General features: G+C 38.2%; 1 protein-coding gene across 3 annotated transcripts in view; it reads right to left on the bottom strand.

Annotated features, from left to right (window-relative positions):
- The window catches only part of LOC107601668 (growth factor receptor-bound protein 10-like), a 108,159-nt gene that overhangs the window by 58,850 nt on the left and 23,950 nt on the right, over positions 1-25,359 (bottom strand). For 2 of the 3 annotated variants that reach the window (XM_016293923.1, XM_016293922.1), the window contains exons 2-3: positions 20,355-20,468; positions 7,126-7,219 (exon numbers count right to left, since the gene is read on the bottom strand). In XM_016293923.1, coding sequence (XP_016149409.1) covers positions 7,126-7,219; positions 20,355-20,405 — 145 coding nt within the window. In that variant the 5' untranslated portion in view covers positions 20,406-20,468. The remainder of the gene's footprint in view (positions 1-7,125; positions 7,220-20,354; positions 20,469-25,359) is intronic. The other variant, XM_016293924.1, reaches the window with a different exon arrangement.

The raw sequence follows: 25,359 nt of genomic DNA, 5'->3' as shown, positions 1-25,359 counted from the left end.
GACAGGTAAGCCCCTTCTCTACTTAGAGATCCTGGAGAGCCAAGATACATTCACACACTCAGGCTGTAGCACAGTGGGGAGGTTGAGAGTGAAGTCACGCCATGGGGTAAAAGGAACAAATCTCTTGGGTATGGGTAAAAATTGAATTATATAAAAATAACTAAAATAAATGAAACAACAGAATCGATAAAAAGCAACAATTTTGTTTTCATATTGCATGTTTGGAATGTCCCCTGTCTGAACCCCAACTATCTTTTTAAACTCGATAAACAGGTCTATTGCTCTAGAGAGAGTTGTGATTGACAGGTTATTTTAATTGAACATGGCTTAACAGCATGACAAGACAGCACTCTGAACCACATTTCTGGCAAACATCAACCATGATGCAGTTCTGTTTTAGTGCTGAATAAGGTCATTTAAATCTGTGCACTAATATTAATTCTAACTGTACTTCTAAATCTAAGCTCATTAACTAAATTTAAAGGACAAGTTCACATTCTTATTGTATATATTCACATATATTCTTACTCTCACTTCCATGGAATTACAATGGAGCTTTAAAGCTTGATGGAAGCACTATAAAACCATAATAAATAAATATCATGAAAGTAGTTATATTCAGTGTCATGAAGCCATATAATTGCTGTGAGTGACAAACATCCTGAAGTTTATTGATTGATAATACTCCCTTCCACCTGTTAACAGTTCTGACCACATCACTATGTCCCAAAATTGATTTAGAACTTTTTTTTTAACTGCACCTATTTATTTGTTGGCAAATCAGACATTACTAAAATGTTAGCCTGTCATACAGGTCATACAGGAATTATTTGAGGATGAGCAGATGGAGCAGATGACTTGATATCCAGCAGAGGGAGCTAAAACAATTCTACAACAGCCTTACTAAAGCATAGCCACAAATTCAGGCACCAGTGTGATTGCAGGAGGATGTTTCAGAAAATAACTGTCCTAGTGTTTATGCTGGCTCTCCGGAAGAAAAACACCTGATGATTTGGGACTCATCCCAGACATCTCGGAGAAATGACTGATTCAGTAGAACAGCTCCTCCAGCCTGCCGACTGCACAGTACTCAGCGTTCAGCAAGTGTGGGAAGCAATGCGAACTGACTCAGCAGCCATGGGAACACAGCATCAAATGTACTGTTTTATTACCATTTGGGTAATCAGCTAATTAAACTAATGCTAACTGTATTTTTGAAAGTAGAGACTGTGGTGCCAGAATCTGATTATATTTAAGAGAGCTGTTTAAATTCCAGGCTGAGGTAAATTGAGTTCTGCCAACTTTTTTTGCCTCTTATACATTGGAGTGGTTGTAGCGCTGGAGCCGGTGCATGGCTGGTTGGAATCAGACTCATGAATCAGTCAATTCCAATGAATTGAGTCAACTATAGCCCAAATTTTAAAAACAGAGTAAGAAATAACGGTCACAAAGTCATAACACAGATAAGCATAAACCAATCGACACAAGTAGATTTTTATTCATTATGGATTGCAAAAATCTTAACTGGTGTTCTTTCGGCTTATTGATTAACACAGCCTAATTAGACACACATCATGACAAAGAAAGATGATTATTATAAAAAAACAAAAAACAACACTAGATGGAGTACAGTACACTCAGGGCTAGTCTAAAGAAAGACACCACTAGATAGAGCTATTTTAAGAAAAAAGATTGAAAAAAAAATAAGTTAAAAAAATAATAACCAAAAATATTAAGCTTTATTTATGAAAAAATAAATAACTAAAGTCCATTTTTAATTCAGAGAAGGAATGCCATCATCTGATGTATTTAAAATATTTTACTTTGCAGTAATAATTTAAATTTTAAAGTGGTTGTGGTAGCTGTGCGGCACAACCAAATATGAATGGGATATCTGTCAACTCAAATGTCGTTCCAAACCCACTTCCATTCATCTTTAGAACATAAATGAAGGCATTTTTAATATTCTCTCATTATTTTGTCCATCCATTGCAAGTACATTCAACCAAAATATTCAAGCTTCTAAAGTGGTTTAATTCAATTTTTCTGTAGAGACACTGATCAACAGACATACATAGAGTACATATACATATAATGCCTCATCAAGCAGGTTTGAGCTGTGTTATTTGATGTGCTGTATATATCTTTATTTGCATTCCAAAGGTGAATGTAAATCTTAAGGTTTTGAAATGACATTTGCATAAATGATGACAAAATTTGCATTAATGGGTCAACTAACCCCTTTAAATGTAGCTGGTTATGCCTTAAAAGCAGTGCTCTTGTTTAGGAAACATTAATACCAATGAAAATATGTCTCAACTGCCCACTTATGATTGGATCATCTGAGATGGGCATTAATGTAATCCAAACAGGACCTTGGATATTTGTCTAATTAAAAGATGGCTGAAGGGTTTTAGAGTATGAGAAATCGAAGTTTTCAACAATTAGTAGAGGGTGATGCTCGAAACACATCCTGATATGTCAGTGATTTCCATATGGCTCCACTTTAGCAGTGCTGTGCATGAACTAATTTACCACAATGTATCTGGTTCCATTAATGGCACAGTGACAAATTTATTTAAGATAATCTACTTTTGAGGCTGCTGATTCTTTGCCAAAGACAAAGTGGTTAAATTGGTTCAGTTATGCCAAAGATTGTTAAAGACAAATGCAAAAGTTTTAAAACATGTTTTATAGCACCATGTTTACGACTGAGTCCATTAGACCATCCAGCTGGCGACAATTAACATGCAAATTGTGAGTGAACAAAGAGACGGGCGTGCTAAAAGGGGAAAGGAGGAATCGCTTGGGCAGGAGCGTTCTGTAGAAGACTCGTGGGGGGAGATATGTGCCTCAAAAAACACACACGGATGTATACATGTGAAAGGAGGCAGTTTTTTCACAGATATAATTAGCACTCCAAAGAGTTCCCAAATTGGCCAAACAATACAGTGCCTTCATGTAAGGACAATACAGGGGGGAAGGAGGGAGATACATGGGTGGGGGATTCATATGGAGAAGGAGTGGGAGAAGAATAGAAAATATGAGCCTGAGCAGCATTTTTGATAGATAACGGACATGCAGGGTAATCCTAACCCTTCAAAATATACAATATATAATATACTATATAGTGAAGGGGGATGGGATCTGTCATGTTCCAAAAAGACAAAAACACTTCATTAAAAGTAGTCCTCGAATAATGTGCTGTATTGCAAAACAGTTCAACAAACTTGAAGCCGATGTAAAATCAGTGAAAAGAAACTTTTCATCTCACGTGTCCTTCCCTCAAATCCTAATGAGTTGACTGCATTTCGCCTGTGGAATTTTGCCATATGAACTGAAAAAGTGTGCTTTTGCTTGGGATAGCTAAAGTAATGGAAAGGTACAGAGACAACTGTTTACTAATGGTTTTGCATATATGTGGGTTAAAGTTATAGCTCACCTAAAAAAAAAAAAAAATTCTGTCATCATTTACTCACCCGCATTTCATTAAAAAACTGTTTGTCTTTCTTTTTACTGTGAAACATAAATATTTTTTGACAATTTAATGGAACTCAATGGTAACCAAAACTGTTCAGTTACCAACATTCTTAAAAATATCTTCTTTTACCGCTTTCTTCTAAAGAATGCAATGCCCTGGATATTGCTGCCCATGGGTCCATCAAAACCATGCAGTGTAGGAGACGAACTGACCTCAACAAAACAATACCTTGAATAACTGCAGTGGTCCGATCCAGCTTTTCAATTTCAAGCCCAGAACTAGTAAATGTCTACAGGTGCATCTCAATAAATTAGAATGTCGTGGAAAAGTAATCTCCATTATACAGATAGTTCAAACAAAAAAGCTCATACAAAGAAACTGCATGACTGCATGTCTTTCTTCTGCAGAATACAAAATCGTATAAATCATACATTCTTACTAAAAACCCAAGCTGAATAACACTTGCAGTTAATAATGTAACCGAAGGCTCCTGTTATGAGAGAGGATCAATGACAAACCCCACACACTTCCAGAAAGCAAAACATTTATTTAGACCCATCAAAGGTAATCCATTTGTACTAAAAGCCTACAATGTCACATTTTAAAGGGGTCATATGATGTTGCTTAAAAGAACATTATTTTGTGTATTTGGTGTAATGAAATGTGTTTATGCGGTTTAAGGTTAAAAAAACACATTATTTTCCACATACTGTTCATTATTGTTTCTCCTCTATGCCCCGCCTTTCTGAAACGCGTCGATTTTTACAAAGCTCATCGGTCTGAAAAGCAAGGTGTGCTGTGATTGGCCAGCTATCCAGTGCATTGTGATTGGCCGAATACCTCAAGCATGTGACGGAAATGTTACGCCCCTTAACATATTGTGATGCCGTGTCCCAGAGCGACGAGACAAAAACATTAAAACCCATTATAAACGAGGCATTTGTTGCATCCAGTGGGGACATAATTACGGATTATAATGATTTATACTCTCTTTGTACACGTTGCGTTGCATCGCGCCATGTAAACATAAAACCATGTCTACATTTGTGATTGGAGAAATGAAAAACAACAAGTGCTACTCTACACTGCTCAAAACTCGTGTTTGAATCGTCAGTGGCAAATCCTTTAAATCTGAAAAATGTACTTACAGTCTGTGAGTCAGAACAGCCGATATTGTAGTCTACTCTCCCAGGTTCAGGAAACAGTCCTCCATAAAATGTGCTGCACACATCTGAATATTTGGGTTGAACTGTTCTGGAACAGTGTTGTAAATACAACTTAACCACTGATTTCTAGTTGTGTCCTCTTTTGGAAGGCCAAACAAAGTAGTTTCACTTTCACAACGAAACACACAGCTCTTCACGACATGGCGGCGGCAGCAACAACAATACTACAGCGAGAATAAAAGTCACGCCTTCTTTCTTTGCATGAACAATTGGGCGGTGTTATGCAAATCTTCCCACATCGTGACGTAGACGTGGGGGCGTGTTAGAATGAGCCGTTTTAGGTAGGCGTGGTTGACTCTTAACTTTTATAAAGAATATCTCTTTGGATTTGAGACTTTAGTCTTTGCAACTTTACAGATCTTCTTTATGCACCAAGAGCTTGTAACACTCCAAAGAGAAAGGAAAAATTTTAATTGCATCATATGAGCCCTTTAACAAAGCACCTCAGTTTCAGTACATTTCATATGCCAGTTAACTTCATAACAAATAATAGAGTGTGGTCATTAACTATATTAAAATATTATAAGTATTTGAGAGGTTTCAACTGTAAAGACATAGCCGTAAACGTCATATGGGATTTCGAGGCAACAACAGATATTTCTGGCCTCAATTTGAGATGTGATGAGCAAATGCTACTCTTCTATTCTAAGCGGCATTCCAACATCCCAAAATAAGACCTTTGTTGTCACAGATTGTTGTCTTCAATGGAGTATGAAAACTGCAGGGTCAAAGAACAGGCATGGGAACACGCTTTGCTAGTTTTTCTAGTTTTTCATACATACATTCATTCATTTAGTCATGTGATAATAGTGTTCAAATAATAGTCTGAATAAAAATTATTGAACAGTGTTAAAAAAATCCACAAATCAACAGAAAAAAACTATATCTATCTATCTATCTATCTATACTATACTATATGTATCCACTCAATTATTACAGCCAAGAGTTTAGTGTAGTCACAGCTGTGAGGATTTTTTCGGTGTACTCTGAAAAGTCCTAAATGAGAATTTCTGCTCCATTTACTTCAATGACAGCATCAGAATTTCAGAAGAAAAAAAAAAAAACTTCAGGCTCTACCTCCCATGCTGAGGCGATATTGTGCTTAAATCTCATGCTCCAAATATCATGCCTCTGTATTTTTGTATGGCACAATTAGGTTGGAGGCTTAATGAGTGGCACCCTGTGTCTTTACAAATCAAGCCTTTGAACTGCTGGAGTGTTTACAGCGGAAGAGGCCTGAATATAGATCCCAGTTTGAACTTAATGAGCAAGTCTCCAACTATAAAAGGCATCTACGACAAACAGCCCCCACCCAAGTCCAAGTGTGTGAGACAGACGGCCCCCACCCATAATCAAGTATGCACACCCATACTCACTTGTTAATTGTGTGAGTTATTAAACCTGAAGCAATTCTGCACATCTACACTGAACAAAATTATAAACACAACACTTTTGTTTTTGCCCCCATTTTACATGAGCTGAACTCAAAGTTCTAAGGCTTTTTCTATGTACACAAAAGGCCTATTTCTCTCAAATATTGTTCACAAATCTGTCTAAATCTGTGTTAGTGAGCACTTCTCCTTTGCCGAGATAATCCATCCACCTCACAGGTGTGGCATATCAAGATGCTGATTAGACAGCATGATTATTGCACAGGTGTGCCTTAGGCTGGCCACAATAAAAGGTCACTCTAAAATGTGCAGTTTTATCACACAGCACAATGCCTCTTTGCATGGCCAGCATACTCACCGGATATGTCACCTATTGAGCATGTTTGGGATGCTCTGGATCAGCGTATACGACAGCGTTTTCCAGTTCCTGCCAATATCAAGCAACTTTGCACAGCCATTGAAGAGGAGTGGACCAGCATTCCACAGGCCACAATCAACAACCTGTTCAACTCTATATGCAAAGGAGATGTGTTGCACTGCGTGAGGCAAATGGTGGTCACACCAGATATTGACTGACCCCCAATACAGTAAAACTGCACATTTTAGAGTGGCCTTTTATTGTGGCCAGCCTAAGGCACACCTGTGCAATAATCATGCTGTCTAATCAGCATCTTGATATGCCACACCTGTGAGGTGGATGGATTATCTCGGCAAAGGAGAAGTGCTCACTAACACAGATTTAGACAGATTTGTGAACAATATTTGAGAGAAATAGGCCTTTTGTGTACATAGAAAAAAGTCTTAGATCTTTGAGTTTAGCTCATGAAAAATGGGGGCAAAAACAAAAGTGTTGTGTTTATAATTTTGTTCAGTGTATTAAAACGCTCTAGCTCTGATTTGGATATTAAGACCACATCATATCATCCACCATAACCACAAAAAATTACTGTCATTACAAACACTGGAGCCAGGGTATCTTATTTTAAGAAATGTATAAAGTGCACATTCAAATGATTAGTTCACTGACCTTGATGGCTGGGTGAATTCCGATTGGTTGACGGCGGAAAACCTGGTCCAATCAAATCTGACTGTCTGTGATTGGCAGCTGCTACATTATCCTGCTGAGACAGAAGTCAATAAAGCAGTCATGCTAAAAGGATTTTTTGACATTAGTCACACCGCACTCTCTTTATCTCTCTCTCTCTCTCTCTCTCTCTCTCTCTCACTCTCTCTCTCTCACACACACACAAACACACACACTTTTTTATTATCCATGAAGGAATATATTAGTTAAAGTTTGAAAGAACATGCCTGGAAAATAGGCAATCCCTCCAAAATGTTGTCTAGGAATTTCTTCATATTGTAAAACATTTTCTTAATCAGTATTTTTGTCTCTTTTTTTCAGTAAGATATCTAAAAATGATTAAGGTACATTTAGCTGTTGTATACATATCTTAAATTACATAGACTTTTCTTATCTTCTTCTTCTTCATTTTTATTAATTTATTTATTGAGGTTTATGTTTCAAAAAAGAAAAAAAAATAGTCTCTAAAAACATATAATACAATTTTAAATAAATAAATAATTTAACAAGACAAAAAATATTGATTAAGTAAATTATATTTACAGTGTATAGATAATATCAGACAGCTGCAACCATGTATGATGTGTGTTAAGGTACAATGCATGTTCACATGTACAGTATGTCTATGCATTAAAATTCTCTTGTCTGTTTTCAGTAATGATCTTCTATGGAGCAACTGCCCTATCTGTGATGAAAGAGAAGAGAGGGGGCCCTCTCCTTGTCCTCAGAAGCCCCCCTGCCATATCCGGGGAGGGTCGCGGACGTGTTTATAGGCTATGAGAAAAAAACGGCATCGTCCAGACGCGGTCCTGCCTTGTGATCAGCTGAAACTGTGCTATTGTATTCACGGAATAAGATCTAAAGTGACTAGCAGCTGGGAGCTACGTTCCCCATGTGTAAACTACAGGTGGCGACTCGATTCAAAAACTCATTCCTTTACAAAACAGAGCCTCTCTGCTGTCTCACAAGAGGGGAACACTTTGAACTCTTGGATGCAGTACAAAAACAAAGAGCTGGGTTTGAGCGCAGTAGGATTAAGGATTGTGGGATATCTCTTTCAGCGCTGATTGGAACTTTCACAGCACGAGCTGGGAACAGAATGTCCTGTGGCACTCTTGTATTTGGAGATGGTTTTCAGAGCGAGACCGCAAAACCCAGAATCTGGCTGTGATGTGGCTGCAAAGCGTCAGTAGTTTTATAGCTTCTCAACACTATGTACAATGTTCCAGAACCAGAGCAAGACTGTTTTGTTTTCCTATGTAAATTTGAAGATGCCGCACACATGCAGCTGTGCTGCTCATCACTGTGTTGAATAATACCAATGAAAAAGGAAATGTCATGTTGACATTTTTGGTCAAATACATTTTGATTAATATCTTGCAGATGAACATCCAGATATAATTTATTGTGAATATTTTTTCATGATGAAACAACATTAAAAACAATTTAGGACCCTACAGTAGATATGACTCGGGTCCCACCTTCAATGTGAGTCTATGAGATCCCCCCCCCAATTTAGCATCTACCTGAAGGAAATCATCTGATACAAGGTCAGAAATGAACTTTTTCACTAAGGGACCATATTTGCCCACTGCAATTGATTCCCAGGGTTGAATACCTTTGTAAAGATCATTGTTATCATTATTAAATGTGTCTGTATTGCCTTTTATGTCAAATGCTTAGATTTAACCAATTATTTTAATCAGCATACTAGACTGTTTCAAATAAAATTTCATCAACATCAACAAGCTATCTTTACAAAACACAAATGGAACAGAAGCTACATCTGATATGGCATTTACACAGACTATTTAAAGTTGCATGTATAAATGTAATATAAATGTGATATATGTTCTATATACATACAAATGTATATATATATATATATATGTGTGTGTGTGTGTGTGTGTGTGTATGTTGTATTATAACAACAATCGTTAATTTCCACACCTCTTCTCACCAAACCTCATGATTTGAGGTATCATTCATGTCCATAGGGCAATGTAGGATTTTTTTTTACTTTTTTGAGCAAATTAGTGACCACTAATTATAATAATTTGATTTTTTTTTACAATAACGATAACGGGTTATTGGTTTTATTCCCAGAAGACATCTAGTGTAGTTGGCTACTTCATGTGTGCTGCACCCAAGTGACATTGGAAATGTACAACTACGGTAGTTTGCGCAACACTGAATATGTCTGTCAAAGTAGTTTATCCTAAAAACTGACCTTTTAGTTTTTTTTGGAATGTTGGCAGTGGCATTTTACCAAATGTTGTTGAAAGTGTCAACAACAAGAATAAAAATAAAATAAAAACAAGAACATGAGCACTTTAAAATTATGCCAAATACCTTTAGCTAATGCTCACTGAATTATTGGAACCAGTTTCTTTTTTTAGCACTATGTATTCATTGAGATCCTATTTTTAAGAATAAATAATTAAATAAATACATTACCAGTGAGAAAAATCCCTTTCCAAAATAATTATTTTAATTTTTATGAGTCTTTAATAAACATCAACACACTTAGACCACTGAAAATAACAGAAACTGAGGGCTTATAAGAACATGCAAACTAAGGAGCAAACGAGATGAATAATACAACACAGGTGATCTGAATAAACGATGATTAACTAAATGAGAACAGGAACTGAACCAAATAAGGGCAGACAGGAACTAAACAGAAACAAACAAGTGACAGATATCGCCCCCGGCCGAGTCCCGCGCCATAACCGTAACATCGGCGGATCAGGGAGTTTTCTTGGGGAAAATTAGGAATTCTGGGTGGCGCTCTGGAGGAGCGGGCACTGGGGGGGGGGCGCTCTGGAGGAGCGGGGTTCGGTAACACAGGGGGCTCAGGAGACGAAGGAGGGCTGGACGGGACCAGCGGAGGCGAAGGAGACGATGGAGACGATGGAGAGCTTTCTGGAGCGGACTCTGGAGAGAGGATAGGGGCCGAGAACTCTGGAGGCAGCGTCATGTCCAAGAGTGTTGAGCCAGCGGTGGCCGGCGGGCTTGAGTCAGCGGCGGCCAACTGGCTTGACTTTGTGGCGGCCGGCGGGCCCGAGTGAGCCGAGGCTGGCAGGCCTGACTGATGATCAGCCAGCCGTCTTGACTTCTGAGCGGCCTTCGAGACTTCGGATCGGCCAGCGCTCCTGGGTTGAGGATTAAGGTGGAGCTCAGGAGAACATGGGGATGCCTCGGTTTGGGCAGGTGGTCGGAGCCGTTGGCGAGGTATGTGGGGGTTCCTGGCATGAGGTGAGCTGGGGAGACACGGCTTCTTCCAGAGGGGGCTGGATGAGGAGACTTAGAATTTACTTCTTCCACCTCGAAGTCGGAATCGTTTAAATAGAGGACGAGATTAATCAGCTCAATCAGGGGAAAGTCACACGTAGGGAGATCGCAGCGGATTATATCATCGTCCAGCCCCAGCTGGAAACACGCACCAAGTGAAGATTCGTGCCAGCTCACCTCGCTGGAAAGCGTGAGGAATTCCTCCACATATCTCTCCAACGTCCGACCACTCTGCCACAGCATACACAGCTTGTCCTCAATTGTAGTCATCTTTAACTGTTCTTGGTGCTGGATTCTGTTATGTGGTCTTGGTTGTAAGAAAGGCGCATGATGAAGGCATAGAAGTAAAGGAGTCTTTAATAAACATCAACATACTTAGACCGTTGAAAATAGCATTAATCCAGCACAAAGACTCGACAGAAACTGAGGACTTATAAGGACAGGCAAACCAAGGAGCAAATGAAATGAATAATACAACACAGGTGACCTGAATAAACGATGATTAACTAAATGACAAGAGGAACTGAACCAAATAAGGGCAGACAGGAACTAAAAAGAAACAAACAAGTGACAGATATCGCCCCCCTCCCGGAAGGCGAGTCCCGCGGCATAACTGTAATATCGGGGAGGGGGGGCGCCCTGGAGGCTGGTGCAAGACAGGAACAGGGCGGAGACAAGGAGAGCCTCCAGGGCGGATCAGGGAGTTCAGGGGGCCATGGCGGAGTAGGCAGTTCAGGTTGCCATGGCGGAGCTGGTAGCCCAGGGGGCCACGGCGGAGCAGGCAGTTCAGGTTGCCACGGCGGAGCAGACAGTTCAGGTTGCCATGGCGGATCAGGGGACTCAGGAGGCCATGGCGGATCAAGTGACTCAGGAGGCCATGGTGGATCCTCCATGACCTTAGCTGGCTCGGCCACGGGCATATGCCCCCCCCAATTAGGAATTTAGAAAATTAGGAATTCTGGGTGGCGCTCTGGAGGACCACGGGCTTGAGTCAGCGGCGGTCGACGGCATTGTGTGGGCTGCGGCCGGCAGGCTTGACTTCGTGGTGGCCGTTGAGCCAGAGTGAGCCACGGCCGAAACTGAACCAAATAAGGGCAGACAGGTACTAAACAGAAACAAACACGTGACAACACCACAGCTATCTAAAGTCTTTTTTTCTTCAAATTTATTCTCCAAAAGTAGTTATGCACTTTTAAATTCCTGATGCTTCAAAAGAATGTGTATGAAAATATTAATTTTTTATTTCTAGTTGGAATTCAGCACTGATTTATCAGAACAGCTTGGAGCAAAAAGCCTGTCTTGTCTGTTCTGTGAAGATATTTATGATGTTTATACATGTATTGCTGTATCATATGGTCAGATGGAGTTTTGAACAAGAAAGGACCTCTAGTCTCTTCTTGTGGTCTCCTGCAGTCTGACAGTTAATCCTAAAGCAATGCATCTGGACATTAGCATTAAAAGACTGAAATGTTCCTAAGGGCAGAAAGACTGTGTGTATTTATGTGTATTTGAGCATGTGTGGTGGTTCTAGCTAGCCGAGTGTGACTAATCCGTTCTAAGTTCCACCCATACTTGTACTGAGGGAAGCCATAGTGGTTCTGTCTGACTGAACTCAGCAGAAGACCTCTAATATCACACTTTAAGTTTGTCTGGGACCATAATCTATAGGTCTGTATTGCCTCTTTGCTGACTTTACAGAATTTTTTCATAGATCTTCGGAAAGTTGATCAGTTCAAACAAGAAATGATGATCTGAGTAATCTTATACAGTGGGGCAAAAAAGTATTTAGTCAGCCACCAATTGTGCAAGTTCTCCCACTTAAAAAGATGAGAGAGGCCTGTAATTTTCATCATAGGTATACCTCAACTATGAAAAACAAAATGAGAAAAAAAAATCCAGAAAATCACATTGTAGGATTGTTAAAGAATTAATTGGTAAATTCCTCGGGAAAATAAGTATTTGGTCACCTACAAACAAGCAAGATTTCTGGCTCTCACAGACCTGTAACAACTTCTTTAAGAGGCTCCTCTGTCCTCCACTCATTACCTGTATTAATGGCATCTGTTTGAACTCATTATCAGTATAAAAGACACCTGTCCAAAACCTCAAACAGTCACACTCCAAACTCCACCATGGCCAAGACCAAAGAGCTCTCAAAGGACATACTATTCCTTCATATCTTATTTCTACATTTTATTGTTCGATTTGTGTCCCAGACCCAGACCTGCAATTTAAAATATGAACATCATCATTATTATTATTATTATTATTAGGGGTTCAAGCACGCAGTGCTGAAACCCTATTGTAATTGTAAGGATTTTTTAAATTATTATTATTATTATTTTTCTCCGCTAAAACTGATTGTGCAGACCAAACCGTAAGGCCTAGAGAGCTGAAATTTGGCCAGAAGGTAGAGCTCCCTGAGGGGACATTCTGACAAAGACTCACCCCAATCGGCCAATAGGTGGCGCTACAGTGATCAAAAACAAATTTTACATTTTTGGAATCTTTGGGCCAAGGCAAATTAAAAATGGTCACTCTGATTTTGGGTCTAGGAAGTCTCGTTTTTCCGCAAATTTTAATTATGTCCAGAACCTACTTTTGCGAACTAGTCCTAGGTTTTTTGCCCGATCAGAACCAAACCACTGCAGAAATATTCTCTGGACAGTGAATATTAATAATTATCAAAAAAAAATGTTGAAATTTCGACTCACTGTTGCAATGGGGCGACAAAAAGTCGCGAACCAATATTACCATAAAGGCTATAACTTGTGAACAAAATGAGATATCTTCACCAAACTTGGTACACATGTGTATGAGCTCAATGTTTAGTCAATTTTTTTTTTTAATTGCGCAGATCTGTCACTTGGTGGCGCTATAAGATCGAAGAAGCTATAACTAGGCAACTGTTGGTCCGATCAACTTGAAAATTGGTATGCCGTGTCTTTGTCCGAAGCGGCACAAGAGTCTATGAGGACATTCGCGTATCTCAAAAAACATGGCCGCCATTTGCCAAATAAATGTAAACACCTATTTGACAAGGTTAACGGAGGTCGATCGGAACGAAACTTGGTGGGCATGTTCGACTCATGGCCCTAAAAGTCTGTAAGAATTTTGAAAGAAATCAGCCACTAGTTAGCGCTAATGAGTTTTTTGGCTCTGTAATCACGTGGTGTTTCAAAAAGCCACACATTATGCATATCACTGGATAGGCCTCCTCATAATGAGCAACTTTGTCTCAAGAACCATTGCTGTCAATCAAATCGTTCATTAATTATTCACAAATATGTTAAAAACCTACTTTTGCGAACTAGTCCTAGGTTTTTCGCTCAATCTCGATCAAACCACTGCAGTAATATTCTCTGGACTCTCTAGATCAATAATTATCAAAACAATTTAGAATTGTGTCCTTTGGTTACTTATAACAGGGTCATTTAGAAAAGGGGTCTGGCCAGATATACCTCAAAGCTTATAAAACCTAAACAAAGACTCAAAACATTACGAAACGTGGTGAAAACATGTGTCAGATGACTCTTAACAAGCATGCAAAGTTTCATGGAGATTGGACCATAGGTGGTGCAATAACAGTTAAAAAGGCTTCAAAAACACAAGATTTCAATGGTAAATGGCCTCAAATTGCTAAACAAAATTCTCATATATTTACACGAACACTAGATCTTCATATCATACGATAGATCTCCTCATTCTGAACAACTTTACCTCTGGGACCAATGCTGTAAATCAAACTGTTCATTAAATATTTGAGATTATTTTAAAAACCTACTTTTGTGATCTACTTCTCGGATTTGAACTCAAAATCAATCAAATCAGTGCAGTACTATTCTCTAGACTCTATAGGTCAATAATTATCAAACAAATGTTGGACATTTGCATTTGTACAACTATAAACCGGTCATTTTATCATAAATTATTTAGATTGTGTACCCAAATTGCATCTATAACCACTAGATGGCAGCGGAAGACCACTAATGGGCTCATTAAATGCCCTAAAACAGTACTGTTCATAGGTTAGGTTATGGATTCATGCTAGGCATTATAAAATTACTGTTATAACATTTAAAAGCACATTGAGTCAAAGTTTACCATTTTGTTCATACAGACAAATCAGTTCTTACAATAATGCCAGATTATGATTACAGTGAAACCTAAAAATGACATGTAAACTCTTCAAAAGAGAAGACTTGCAATAAGTTTTGTCACCTATCATTTATTTCAAATATCTATATCTGCAACAAAATGTGTGTGCATATATGTCTGTCTCATTGTCTGTGTGTTTAAGTATGCTTATTTAGTATTAATAAACTAGTTTAATCATTTCATTTCAGTGTGTGTGTGTGTGTGTGTGTGTCTGTGAGCATATTCTACATTTTGGATGTGTTTTACTGTCAGCCATATATCCAGGTTGGTCTAGACCCTAAAATAGACACCTTAAATGCCTTTATGTGCTTGAACCCCGGTCATTGCTGCTTGCAGCTATATTTATTATTATTATTGCAATTTACATGATATCCAATAAAATAGGTAAATATAATTAATTTAAATATTTAATGAAAAAACAGTATATACAGTATATCAGTTTTTACATTATGACTGTCACAGTTGCTGCGTCATTTACACCACAAGCTACAATTTGCCAGTAATAAAGTTTGTGTACTCGGTTATCAAGAAGAATTCTGTTTTGGTGAAGAACATTTTCATTTAAAACATAAGAAATGTAATGTGTGAAAAAAAAAATAATAATAAATAATAATAATAATAATAATAATAAATAAATAAAAAATAGGTAAATATCACCTTTTGATATCAAGGCTATATTTAGACAAAAGAAAGAAACCTGCAATCACATACGCCTAGCAAGGAGTGCTTTAAGGGAACTATTCAAGGGTGCTGTGGTTAATTTATCCCCAAACATGTGGTGTAAAGTCATAACCCTCCACGTGCTGTTGTACATAGATCAAGTTTCTGCTAACAGATGGATGCAATATATATCCATGAGGTGTTTTTTGTGCAATATTACTACAACTTAAAATAACAGTTTTCTATTTTAATATATTTTAAAATGTCACATGATCCTTTAGAATTTTTTTTAATTTACTGATTTGGTGTTTAGAAAAAAGAGTTGTTCTGCTTTTATTTGGGGAGTTGGGGGGGCTGATATACAACTTTTTAAGGATTTTTAAGGATTCTTTGATGAAAAAAAGAACAGCATTTATTTGTAAAAGAAAAAGAAAAGTCCTTACTGCCACTTTTGATCAATTTAACACATCCTTGCTGTATTAAAAAAATCGTACCGTCCACAAAGTCCACAAATGTTTGAACAGTACTGTTTTGATATAAACATTAAGCCAGATATGGACATTGTTGGGTAGTTTCTAGGATGTTGCTAGGGCGCTGCTTACAGACATTCAATGTAAATCCAGGGGTTTTTCTGTCATGTTTATTGCTAGCCAAATGCTTAGAAAAGTGATACCTCTCCCCAATTAGGTATCCTTCATGTCTACAGCAGAAATTGTGCCAGCAACTAAAAATTATCCTAATGCTTGCAGATTTTCATGAGAATCAAAGCTATATTACAGTATTTTCTTTTCATCCCATACACATGTAATACATGTACGTATATTTCCATATATGAAATATATGGTCATATGAAGCAAAAACCTTATTATAAACCTCATTATAAATTGGAACAATTTCATATATTAACATATATAACTAGACCATAAAAAAGTATATGTTCATGTATATGTAATACATTTTTGACATTCGTCATGCATATGTATCCATTCTAAAACCATGTTGGCATTATATAAGTAAATATAAAAGACAGACTATTATTGTATTTTTAGACACTTTTAGAAAGACAAGTTGCTACATATAACACCACATTAAAAAATCATCATATTGATGTTATTAACATATGTATAGTACATGTAAAAATTTTATTATGGGGATTTTATATATGTTATTAACGTGTATCTTCATCTACCCAGAGAATGTATGCACTCTATGTTAAAATTATATATGGCCTTATATGTAACATATATGACAATATCACTATTGACATAGGGCAATATATGTCATATATTACATTTCTGTATGGGATGAACCAGGCCAACTAGATCATCAAAATACAATTCAGAGAAAGTGTCTGGAAGTGTCTGGAAGACAACAACATAAAAGACCTTGAAACAGAATCCTCAAGTTCTTAGAAATACCAAGAAAAGGAAAATTGACTTCCAGGAACCTGGAGCCATATGTTGTCTTGATTCACTCTGAAAACAGCTATAAAACTCGAGGCATAAAATTTACAGCTCTGAAAATACCAATGCGCTCCAACATCAGGCACTTTAATGGCTATAGCAGTATGAGGAAAAAGTCAATATGGCTGGTAAGCTAATGACAAAACCACATTTCTGGAGCAGTTCATCTTCAACTGGCATATGTAATGTTCCTCTGACCAAAAACATCCGCTTAAAAAAAATAATTAAAAATTCAAAGCATATGCCAAACTTGCATACTTTTACCATTCACAGAAAATGGAAGAGTTCTCACTTGAAATTCAAAGGATTTATTGCCTCCCAATTTACAATTTGCTTGGTATTCTACATATCAATTCAATACCGGCCTATGTGATTTATTAGGTTATTATAACCTAAGGCCTCTTTAATTATGGATGTTCAGGAAAAGTGATTAAATTAGTGTAAAGGCTTGCTTAGCTATACATTTTTTTCAATTCAAGCCCACGCTTAATGAAGATCCTGAAAGTAGGGGCTTACACTTTTAGAGCAATTCAAACATTAGCTCATCATCTTAATTGGGAGCACAAAGGCGAGAGGCACAGCTCAATAAAAGCCAGTTCAGCAGTTCCTTTAAAACAGTAGTTAGGGAGCTCTCCTTGAAGAGCCGTAGCAGGCCTCCAGTCCCCCTGCATTAGCCAAGCCTGGAGCCCGGCCCAGAATCCCACTTACTTACCAGACTTACACAGGCACAGACAGATGCTGCGGGCAGATTTATTTTATTTACCACTATCTAAAAGCCTCTACCATTCCTCCTTCTCCTCACAAGTGCATTGAAAATGCTTAGAGGTGCAGTCTGATGGATCATCATTAGCATATATGTTTCTTCAAATATGGGCACTTTTGACCAAGTGGGCTTTCTTAAACTCTCTTAAAATGCTCTTTTATGCATTTTAGCAGACGCTTTTATCCAAAGCAACTTACAGTGCATTCAGGCTATACATTTTTTACCAGTATGTGTGTTCCCTGGGAATTGAACCCACAATATTTTGCGCTGCTAACGCAATGCTCTACCACTGAGCCACTCTTTTCAAACTCAAGATTATTTAACATCTACTAACAATGTCCACTTATGGACATACATGCATCATAGGCGAATTCTGCCCCCCGAACCGTCATGACCAAATTTCTCAAAATACTGTTGAAATTATTAAATTTTAAATGTTTTTTCCAATGTTTATGTATTATACATTTATTAGAATATAATTTATATTGATTATAAATATTAAAAAAAGAAAAAATTACAACTTTTATATGAATTAGTCAAATTAGTGATATTCACATTGATTTCCGTTGTTTCGCATTTCACACATCGCATGTCTCATATTTCATCACAAGCATAATCTTCACTGACACTGACTGTTGTTAAACAATTACACTAACAAAATAAAACTTTTTAGGGGCAAAATGGTTGATTGTGGTGGATATTACTTTACAAATGAGGCAGTCATTGTCATGCCTCATTGTATATTAAATATTGACTGGTCTGTGTCTGAGACAAGGATAAAACAATAAAGTCTGTATATGCAAGGAAAAAATTTGCAAAAATAAATGGAATTTTGTCAGGACCACTATCCTCAAAGGCAGTATGGTTCTGTTCTGGGCAAAAAACTCCCTGCCCACCCATGCAGCCTAACATGGATAAGCGCTGGGAGATCAGTAGTCTCGCATAGCCAGACCTTCAGAATGACGGCAGAAGGTCTGGGAACCTTGGCAACTTTGAATGACCAAGGTCTGTCCAAGATGCCTTATGACTGACAGGTAAAGCTACCAATCACGTTTCGTTTTGTGCTGCATCATGTTTAGGGGTGTGGAAATGTCCCCACAAAAACAGACCGGTGTGTAAAACTCTTGGACGTATTTTAAAGAGTCTATGCAGTGAACTTTACATATTTCACATACTTTTGAAAATCCAGCGCTTAGTTGATTCTGATAAGCCCTCATTGTCACAATTGTCAACATGACATCTTTCTTCTTCCATGAGGGGGTTTGGCGACAATGCATCTTTGTTTCTAGGCAGAACGTTAAAGAACGCGACACACACATCTCCCGTAAATCCTGTATAATTCAACCAATCAGATGACGACTTCGAAACTCCTGAAGTGTTTCCAGTTAAGTGTGCCATATGCATCAGACATTCAGCCTACAGTCCGTGGCCGTGACGCCTGAGGGTGAGACTCAGTAACCCCCTTAGGGTAAACAGAACAGAACCAACATAAATTTAGCAGGTATCATTAATGTTCTTAATAACAATTTAATGTAACAACATAATTCAAGAGAAAGGAGTCTGATTCAACAAGGAATAACAGAAGGCCAAGTCCTGACTGTGGAAGATAGGAGGAGCTGGGGATGGAAAAGGGTAATTAGCTCCTGAGCAATGCAATAAAGCTGCTGAAATAATACTGAACAGACTTTTTTAAAATGCTTTAAAAAATCCAACCCATAAATATAAAAGTAGTTATATATTTACACAATTAATTTTTGATATTGTATATAAAAAGTACACACATATTCTTTGACAAGCATGATTGAAAGGACACACTAATTTCACATCAGAGCGTCTGGGTATTTTGCATTAAGAAGTCCTGTAGGGATGACAGTGGGTGTCCCGAGGAAGATATGCATTATAATCAAGCTGTACCAATGCCAGATCTCCATGCTATGCCTGACTGATATTTCCCAGTTGGTTTTGAACTGCTGCACGTGGATGTAAACAATGCAAACAAGGAGAGCCCTTCAAAAGCGACACGTTACTCCAAAGAATAAGGCTAGAATTTACATGTCTTACATCAGGTTACACCATGTGAATCCAATGCGTTCAGGCCAAAGGAATGCACACTGATGCAATGGGTCTTCACTGAAACCCCATCTTCATTCATGCTCAGACTCTAAATCTACTGCTCATGTCAGGTACATTCAAAATATACAGAAGCCCTCGATCGCTCTCTCACATGCTCTCAGAAACCATACAAAACTACCTTGAGTAAGTCAACTATCAGTTTTTACAGGACACAATAAAATGAATAACATAACACAGTTAGAAAGGATGAAGGCAAAATGATGTCACTTAATGAATATAGATCAATAAATCAATAAATAAACATTTAATTACAAATAGTGTCATGAAGTATCATGAAGTAATGGTTTAATAAAATATTGTGACAATATTCATAGTATATCTCTCATAACTTGTTGGTTATGCATTTAAATGCATGCTTGAATATATTCCAGATCAGGAAAGGGTCGTTTTGAACAAAAAAAAACATTCCACTGTCATTAGCATTTGGTATTTCATCACAATGCTCTGCTTTAGTAAATAATACTACTGCTTATTCACTACTTGAATACAATACTAAATAGAATACTAAAGGAAAACTTACTGATACTGCATTAATATTTTTAATATGGCTCTATGTAATCTGACTGGCTTTTCCAGTTTATGTTTAAAGGCGAGGACATATTGAATAGAGGTTTTGGAACAAAAATATCTTACGAAGACAAAAACAGTGTAGAGGCTGGGTAAACAATGTAATAGGAAAAGATAACAACAACAAAAATTACCTGGTAATTTGGATGGAGTAGAAAATAATCTGGACATCCGGCCACAGCCATGATACACGCTTTGTAATGTCTCTCTTGGATATCACATCTACCTCAGATAAATGAGGAAAGAGTCTGAAATTAAATCAAAACAAAAACTTTACATCAAATGTTTCTTCAACGTAAAAAAAGGCAATCTCTTTCTTAGTTGAGTCTACGTGGCTACTACCAATATAGCACAGAGCACTTCTTAACCCAAATAGTTCCACAGGGACAGTAAACAACATAAGAATAAGAGCAGGGAAATACAGAATCCGAGCTGACCAACAGCTTTGCAGATATGGTGTATGAAACACTCTCTAGATTGTCTTCTAAAAACTCCAAGCACTTGGAAAGCAACTTTATTTGCAGTGTGAAGAGAGAAGGAAGATGTTAAACAAACAGATCATACGGAGCTCCAAATAGTGAACATTTCCACTGAGACCAAAATTATATATTTTCACTCATATAATGGTACCTTATTTTCAGAGGGTAAGATTATGTAGTCTAGCGATCTTAAATGTACGTATTTATTTTGCTGCTTCATTTTGAAACAGAAAACTAAGACACAACTGGAGTTCACTGAAGACTTTGCACTTTTAAACATCGAATAACACTATTTCCTTCAATACACCAAATATCAATAGCACAATATATCATACCTTCAATTTAGCAATAATTATAGAAAGTCAAATACAAGAACTCATAAAACAGTTTCCACCCCTTTCCACTTGGTATCTCCCACTCCCCATGATGCAACACAGGAAAGGTATAAAAAGGCTGACAAAAGTCCTTTTACCCAGTGCAAGATGCCCACCACTATGTATGCTGATCCAGGTAATAGCCAACAGTTTATAAGGAAAGCTTAAATGTCCACTGGTTTTTGTGTGTGTGTGTGTGTGTGTGTGTGTGTGTGTGTGTGAGTGAGTCATCCATCTCTCGACCTTGCTGACCACATCAAGGTAAATAAAGAGTCTTAAAACCCAAGTATGTGTTTGTCTTAATACAAAAAAGGGCTCGGCAGAGGGAACAGAGGGCAGCTCTGTGACAGTGCCACAGCAAAAATGGCTGCCCACTGCTCTGTGTGTGTTTGTTCACTACTCACTGCTGTGTGTGTGCACTTGGATGGGTTAAATGAAAAGCACAAATTCAGAGTATAGGACACCATACTTGGCTACAAGTCACGTCACTTTCACTTTCAATTACCATGTACAATATGACTGACAAGCAGGAACAGCTCAATCTTCAAGTTGTCCGCTTTCAGAATGTGACCGTGGTCGTGATCTCTTTTGTTAAATTTCTAGTCACCTTTATTTGTATAGCATTTTATACAATACTGATTGTGTCAAAGCAGCTTTACAGTGTCAAACAGGAAAATAGTTTGTCAATAATGCAAGAGGACAATAACATGAGTCATTTTTCAGCTAAAGTCAGTTCATTGATGATTCAGTGATGTCATCATCCAGTTAAGTTCTCTTCCAATAGTGTCTGTGCAATCAGTCAAGCATCAACAACTAAGCAAGCCAAAGGCGCAGTGGCAAGGAACCAAAACTCCATCTGTGACAGAAATTGAGAAAAAACCTTAGGAGAAACTAGGCTCAGTCGGAGGGCAAATTCTCCTAAAACCAGCATGGCATGGTTTAATTCCAGGCTGCAACACAGGTCAGATTATGCAGAGGACCCCATGGTTTTGTGCCGATGGTCATCAAGGTGACAAGGTCGGGCACATCTAGTTGACATAGTCTCCACTGACATTCAGAGGTTTAGAGGTCGTCTCTAGGTGCTGATCCACCATCTGGTCTGAATATGGACTGGATCTATTCCTTCTATAGTTTCAGAGCCCTCACTGATGTTTATTATTTTTTATTTTTTTTGAGCAGTCATGAATTAGTGATTCAAAACTCAGGAGGTGTGTGGACTTTTTCTAGTCCTCTTAAATCTACACTATTATACTTTTGGGCCTTTAGTGCAGGGGAGTTCAATCCTTCTCCTGAAGAGCCAACGTCCTGCAGATTTTATTTCCAATCAGCTCTTACTCACCTGACCGGAAGTCTGAAGACTTTGATTAACTGATTAAGGTGTGTTTAATTAGGGTTGGAGCTAAACTCTGCAGGACAGTGGCCCTCCAGGAACAAGTCTGGACACCCCTGCTTTAGTGGCTGAAACCTATAACTAACAGTTACTTGCGGTGGAACACTTGTTAATTATGTGAGTTGTTATTTTGCTCCGCTGTTCTGTGCAAATGAATTGAGGCACTCCAAAATAATAAATAAATCAATTAATAAATAATGAAAGAAAGCTGGATATCTGAAAATGTCTTGTGAGCATGTATGTATGGCTACTAGGCTATTCATAGGCAAATTTGTAACTGGTTTACACACAGGCTTTGTTACCAGCATGAACATTGTTTTATAAACCTAGTCAATGCACAACAAATGTGATGCCATGCAAACTAAACATATTTCTGAAATGCCAAGTGGTGTTGATTTGTATTTTATTATGGATACTGTCACTTTCCTTTTTGCTTGCAGTCATTTTGGTTTAAGGTTCATTTTGTTGTGGCTTCAAGCTTCTATGACACCATTGACTGCATGCCGTAGGAGCCTGACCTTCTTTCCTTTATTTACAGATATGGCATAAACATGCATGGACAAATTATGGAAATATGCAGTTTCCCATGGAATCCATTCAAACCACTCTAAAATATAGATCATTATTAAAGGCTTATCATAGTTATTCAGGGTAAGACAAAGGCATTGTATATAAAATGAATTTATCATGTACTTGCTTATTATTTAAAGTTTGCGCATTTAAAAAAAAAAAAAAAGTTAGTGTATCTTTACGGTTCCCATTGGTGCTCAGTCTAATTTTAGAGGCCCTATTCTCGGGCCCTTGCGATTACATAATGGAGTCAGGTCTGCACTTTTCACAGTGTCCAATTCTGCTACAAAAGAGTGGGCAGCCCCAGGGGATGATGTCATCACCATTAATCATATGATTGGCCTCCAGGCCATGTAGGTCTGACAGCTCCTCTTTTGGTATCTAATTTCATTCAATGTGCCTGACTAAGAATCAGTATTCAGAAGCCTGCTGAGCACTGAATTACACTCTTCAATCTCTCAATGCCTTGTTCAGTCAGCCATGGAGCTAAAAAGGAGAACTGGGAAGCCGGCAACACCTCAGCAATCTCTGAGGGGAGACTTTTTTTTCTTTTTTTTTAGGGTTGTGAAAGAGAGATGAGAGTTGAGGAACACAGGTACAATTTGTCACGATTCCCATCTTGTTTACCTGGCTTTTGTGTGGACTTTTAGTTTGTAGTTTTGCTTGGTTCTGGTTCCTGTTTCACCTAGTGATTGGTTTGATTGTTCCCAGCTGTGTGTTGTTTGTTAATTACCCTCTGTGTACTAGGGGTGGAACGATACATGTATTCATACCGAACCGTCACGGTACGGACATCTCGGTTCGGTGCATGAGTTGCACACTTGAAAACAAAGCCCTGATGTGTGTGTGTGTGTGTGTGCATGCATGCCGGCGCGATCACTTCAACTGTTTCCTTATACCAGCAGAATCAACTTTAAACACTTATGGTCTTATTAATAATGCATCACTGTATAAAGTTCTGCTTTTATTTGTGTACACTCACAATGAAAACAAAATATTGTGCTTTTGTAAAATAAAGAAAACAAATAGGATGTCGCTTTCTGCCAATTTGAGTTTCCTTTCTGTGAAGAAATTAAGCCTGTCACAAAAATGAACTGAAACTCAGCGTATATAGGCTACGTTTGTCACGAATCTGGTCCATGCACTTCCCGTTCGCTCACCACCAGAGATCACCCGCTCACTACTATGGACTCTTGCACCACACTACTGTTGCACTTCACTCAGACTACAGTTCCCATTATCCATTGCACTGATTACACACACACAGCTGAATGCACTGATTACACACACACAGCTGAATCCAATCAGACATGCTACATAAGCCATGGGCTGTGTCCGAAATCACCCTATATACCCTCATTCACTATTCCCTACATTAGGTCACTAATTCAGTTCACTAGAAGGAGTGAATGAAAATGAGTAGTGAATTCGGACACTGAGTGCACCGGAAGGAATGCCGCTTTTGCATAGTTTGTGCTTGCTGTTTATTAATCATTTGAAACTAGCAAACTAGCAGCTCCAGTAGTAAGATTAAAGGATTTATCTTGAACTCTGTCACGGAAATTAGGTATAAACCCTAATCAAACAATTTAATAATCAATTTACAATGAATTTATACCCGTGTTGTACATTATGCTGTGTGCCATGGATGAGCGCTTTGTAAAAATGAACAAGCCATCTTCTGGCGAGATACGGGAATTAATTCGGCTCGTGACTCTCACGGTGCATTATGGGCATTCTCTAGCTGTTGAGCGTGCACCAGTTGTACACTCGTTTTTGCAGTGCATTGTGGGATTGAATGAGTGCACTCGAGAACGTCCACTATGGTTTCGGACACCACTAAAAATGGCTGTTCTCTCAAATAGTGCCCTATTTAAGGGTATAGGGGGCGATTTCGGACACAGCCATGGACTTCCTCTCTCTCAGGGCCGAGTATTGTTTGGCGTGTATCACTGCTATAGCTGAAAGCTACCTTACGGAGCCTGTTTAGTTTTCCTAGCCTTATCTTAGTCTTGCCTTTTCTGTTTTCTCTTGTTCTGATATTTGCCTTGTACCTGGATTTTCCCTTTAGTCTTGCCCCTGTTGGATTACGTTCACCGTCGACTGACCCTCGCTTGTTTACTGGACTGCTCTTGTTTTGCCTTCTATATACCTGTTTGCCATTGCCTGACCCTTGCCTGTTTTGATCACGCTTGCAAATGGATCCGTATGTCTCACGTCTTGTTTGCACTGTAACGTTACATGTCGCACTGTTTTTTTCCCTTGTTTATCTGTAAACTAAATCAAATATATTTCAAGAATTTATTCCTTGTATGTACTGCAGATT

Source organism: Sinocyclocheilus grahami, unplaced genomic scaffold (assembly GCF_001515645.1).
Source record: "Sinocyclocheilus grahami isolate Dianchi unplaced genomic scaffold, SAMN03320097.WGS_v1.1 scaffold310.1, whole genome shotgun sequence".
Lineage (NCBI taxonomy): Eukaryota > Metazoa > Chordata > Actinopteri > Cypriniformes > Cyprinidae > Sinocyclocheilus > Sinocyclocheilus grahami.
Note: the sequence above shows the minus strand (reverse complement) of the source record. Positions and strands in the feature narration are given on the sequence as shown.